The sequence below is a fragment of the Gekko japonicus genome, unplaced genomic scaffold (assembly GCF_001447785.1).
Source record: "Gekko japonicus isolate JY-2015 unplaced genomic scaffold, Gekko_japonicus_V1.1 scaffold1792, whole genome shotgun sequence".
Classification (NCBI taxonomy): Eukaryota; Metazoa; Chordata; class Lepidosauria; order Squamata; family Gekkonidae; genus Gekko; species Gekko japonicus.
In genome coordinates, this window is record NW_015175413.1 from 383917 (window position 1) to 388123 (window position 4207).

A 4207-nucleotide genomic window follows, 5' to 3' on the forward strand; every position below is an offset into this window, starting at 1 on the left:
TGAGTGTGAGCCAGCTCACAGTTTTTTAGCCTCCAGCTCACACATTTTTGTCTTCGCTCAGGAGGGATGGGGCTCCAGAGCAAACTGATTTATGCAGTATCCAAATGCCTCGCTCACAACTTTAAGGCCAGCGGCTCACCAAGTAGGATTTTTGCTCACAAGACTCCGCAGCTTAGAGGGAACATTGCTCAGGATCTACCCCCCAAATCTCCAGGTATTTTCCAGACCAGAGGTGGCAACCCTAGCAGAAAGAGGGAAGAATTCTGCACTCCTCTCCCCGTGCTTGATTTGCTCCCTATATTGGACCCCCAACCCCACCTTACTTTCCAATGCACAGATCTACTACCATCATGGCTAACAGCATGTATATTATGCCATGGAATGTTCAAGGCATTTCATCTATTGTTTTAATAAGAATAAGAATAAGAGATTGGATTTATACCCCCCCTTCACTACCCAAAGGAGTCTCAGAGCGGCTTACGAACTCCTTTCCCTTCCCCGGAGTCTCAGAGCGGCTTACAAACTCCTTTCCCTTCCCCTCCCCAAAACAGACACCCTGTGAGGTAGAAGAAGAAGAGATTGGATTTATACCCCGCCCTTCACTACCCAAAGGAGTCTCAGAGCGGCTTACAAACTCCTTTCCCTTCCCCTCCCCAAAACAGACACCCTGTGAGGTAGAAGAAGAAAAGATTGGATTCATACCCCGCCCTTCACTACCCAAGGGAGTCTAAGAGCAGCTTACAAACTCCTTTCCCTTCCCCTCCCCACCACAGACACCCTGTGAGGTAGGTGGGGCTGAGAGAACTCTTGACAGAAACTGGTCTTTTTTCAAGAACAGCTCTTATCAGAGCTACGGCTTGCCCAAGGCCATCCAGCCAGGTGCAAACGGAGGAGTGGGGAATCAAACTCAGTTCTCCCAGATTAGCGTCCACACATTTAACCACTTCACCAAACTGGCTCACATTTAACCACTGCACCATCCTTGTAACCAGTGTTCCCTCTAAGTTTTTTCGCCTCCAGCTCGCACATTTTTGCCTTCACCTCAGGAAGGATGGCTCCAGGGCAAACTAATGTATGCAGTAGCCAAATTGCTCGCTCACAGCTTTAATGCCAGTCGCTCACCAAGTAGAATTTTCGGTCACAAGACTCCACAGCTTAGAGGGAGCATTGCTTTAGCTCCACCATGTTGTATGTCTCCGTTATCTTAATGTAAGTAGTGTGGGGGGGGACTGAAAGATGGTGGCTTCTCTAAGACAATTCCATGACCCCATGACTGAGGGAAGGTTTCAATGGGTTCCCGTCTCATACTTTTACCTACTACACTAAAAGTAAGCTTAACATCAGTGGCAATGGCTGAATACCACATCTGTGAGAGAGTCTACAAATGGTCCAATGGGATTACAATAAGAGTTTCCAGATGTCTCTTTCTACCCAGTCCTCTTTTTTATTTCCCCCCACCTTTAAACTATAAAGCCACTTTTGGGAGCATTAGATACCGAAATGTAGAATCAAGCTGAGCCACTCACCTTTGCGTCTCCTCTGGGACACCTTCCTCCACCCCCGTGTCACTCTCGAGATCTCTCAGACATTCCTCTGCATCGGCCATTTTCTTCCCTTGGTAAGAAAGCGGTTTAGTCAATTCAATTTTCAATTGCAAACTGTTTTGTAAGAGCAGTAAGTGTGCTATTGCTCTCTCCCCACTCTTCCTGTATTGACTCTAAGGCAAGCAGCACCGGAAACCATGAGGGGCTGAGGGTGTGGGTTTGTTTTTTAGTCAGAAAGACGTGCACACGCACGCACACACACAAATCTTAAGAGTAAAACTAACCCCCCCCCCCAAATCAGGAGGCAGTGGTGGAGGCCACAAGGGATACAGTGAATAAAAGCGGCTCACAGAGAACTCTTTGTCCCAAGTCAAGCTGTATCTCACAAACGTTGCATCAATAGCCTCAGAACTCCCATGTATGGTTACCTCACTTTTTGGTTTCTAGCCTTATCTATGTTTTGTCTATGTCAGGAGCCTTAAGGCAAATAACAGGGCCCGAAGGCTGGGCAGTTGCAACACAGCTCAAGCAAGTATGTACAAGCAAGATAACCTGAAGAGATGGAAAGGAGTGCAAAGTTCAGAGCCACACAAAAAGAACGCTAGAAGTAAAAACAGGAATCCAGTGGCACTTGATAGAGTAACAACATCTATCCTAAGAACAAAGTCTGAGTCCAGTGGCACCTTTAAGACCAACAAAAGTTTTGTTCAAGGTATAAGCTTTTGTGTGCAGGCACACTTCAGATATTCTAGTACAAGCTTTTGTGAATCAGAGCTGACTTCATATGGTGCACGATTTGTTCGTCCACAGCAGATATCTGCTATTCATAGATGAGACAGACAAATAGATAAATCAACGTTTCCTATGGCCATATAGCAGTCTGAATAGCCCGGATGAGTCTGATTTCGTCAGAGCTTGGAAGCTAAGCAAGGTTGGCCATGGTTAGTACTTGGATGGGAGACCACCAAGGAAGGCTGGACTCACTATGTGGACGGAGGCAACTTCCACTCAGCCCTTGCCTTGAAAATTCCTTGAGGAGTTGTGACTTAATGGCACAGGGGCAGATTAACTATGAAGCAGACTAAGCAGGTGCTTAAGGCACCAGGGCCAAAGGGAGCGCCACAAAGTTGGGGAAAGGGTGAAAACTTAATTTGTACAGTATATTGTGTTATCCTATGAATAAATTTTTGTATTGCTGCAACCTGCATTGTATATCTGGTCAGACAGGTCAACCACTAAAATGGACTGTGTCAGTGTGGAAAGGAGGGGGGCACCAAAATGGGTCAGTGGTTCGGGCACCAGTGAGCCTTCATCCGCCCCTGAACATGCACCTGATAAAGAGAGCTCTAACTCACAACAGCTTATGCTAGAACCAGTTTTGTTAGTGTGTACAATGCTAATGGACTTTCGTTTTGCTGCTCAGACAGAACACAGCTGCCCTTCCAGAACTGTCCTAAATCTGTATCAGAGAATCAGTGTTCCCTCTAAGCTGAATTAGTGTGAGCTAGCTCACAGTTTTGTAGCCTCCAGCTCACAGATTTTTGCCTTAGCTCAGGAAGGATGGCTCCAGAGCAAACTAAAGTATGCAGCAACCAAATCGCTGGCTCACAACTTTAATGCCAGTATCCCACAAAGTAGAATTCTTGCTCACAAGACTTCACAGCTTAGAGGGAGCATTGGTCCTAATGGCTATAAAATGGCCATAGCCTCTCTGTCTGGTGTGTTGCAGAGTAAGACTGCAAGAGGTGCTCATAGACTGGAAGAGCCAGTGACACCAGTGAAGGCAGCACGTCTAGAGAGAGATGTTGATTCCTTCATCATAGTGGGATAGACTGGGTGAGGTGATTGACCAATAGGATTCAACAGTCATTTACTTCTGCCTCTTGTTGGGACTGCCCCTTCCTCTACTGCAGCTACTTTTTCATCTTCCATCTTCCATCTCTGTACGGACACAATCTGGGCCTTGACGATAAGGGCTAACTTGATCCTCAGAAGAGTCCGCAAAGGCTGGCTCAGGTCAGAAGATTTAAGGAGGCAGGAGATCTCTCAGATTGCACTTCTGAGACTTGTCTTCAGCCTCTGTGACCACGTTGGCCCTGTGCAAAACATCAGCACAAACACCATGAGGAGGAAGAGAAGCAGCTGCTGTCATTTTGGGGAAAGGGTAGTGTTCCTTTCAGCCCCAGCATGTTTCAACAATGCTGTTGTAATGGAAATACGGTGTTCTTCTATGCCAGACTGTAGTATACTGATGAGTATCAAACTAGTTATTAAAGAAGAAAATTTCATATCCAAATGGGAAATTCTGGAACAATCTATCAGGAACAGTTCTGAGGACAGACAACATTGCTCATTTTAGAAATTATATCTTACTAGAAATAAGGCCCGTTGTGGAAATAAATACAATGAGACTAGAAAGAGGCTCTGCATGGGTGCCCTGGCCTTGGGCACTCAGTGTCAATTTGCTTTGGTGACCTCAGCAGGGTATAATGACACAGAGTCCACCATTTTCTCCAGGGGAACAGATCTCTATCATCTGGAGAGTAGTTGTAATTCTGAGTGGTATCCAGCCCTCACCTGGAGATTGGCGACGATGGTTCCCCAGGAGAAATAGTACAGTCTGTCTCTGCAGTGGGGACCAAAGCAGCTTACATCATTTTTGT

At 46.2% G+C, this 4207-nt stretch overlaps 1 protein-coding gene across 1 annotated transcript in view; it reads right to left on the reverse strand.

Annotated features, from left to right (window-relative positions):
• The window catches only part of LSP1 (lymphocyte-specific protein 1), a 138192-nt gene extending 136501 nt beyond the window's left edge, over positions 1-1691 (reverse strand). Inside the window, exon 1 of the mRNA XM_015425762.1 lies at positions 1527-1691. Coding sequence (XP_015281248.1) covers positions 1527-1606 — 80 coding nt within the window. The 5' untranslated portion in view covers positions 1607-1691. The remainder of the gene's footprint in view (positions 1-1526) is intronic.
• Positions 1692-4207: the final 2516 nt, after the last annotated feature.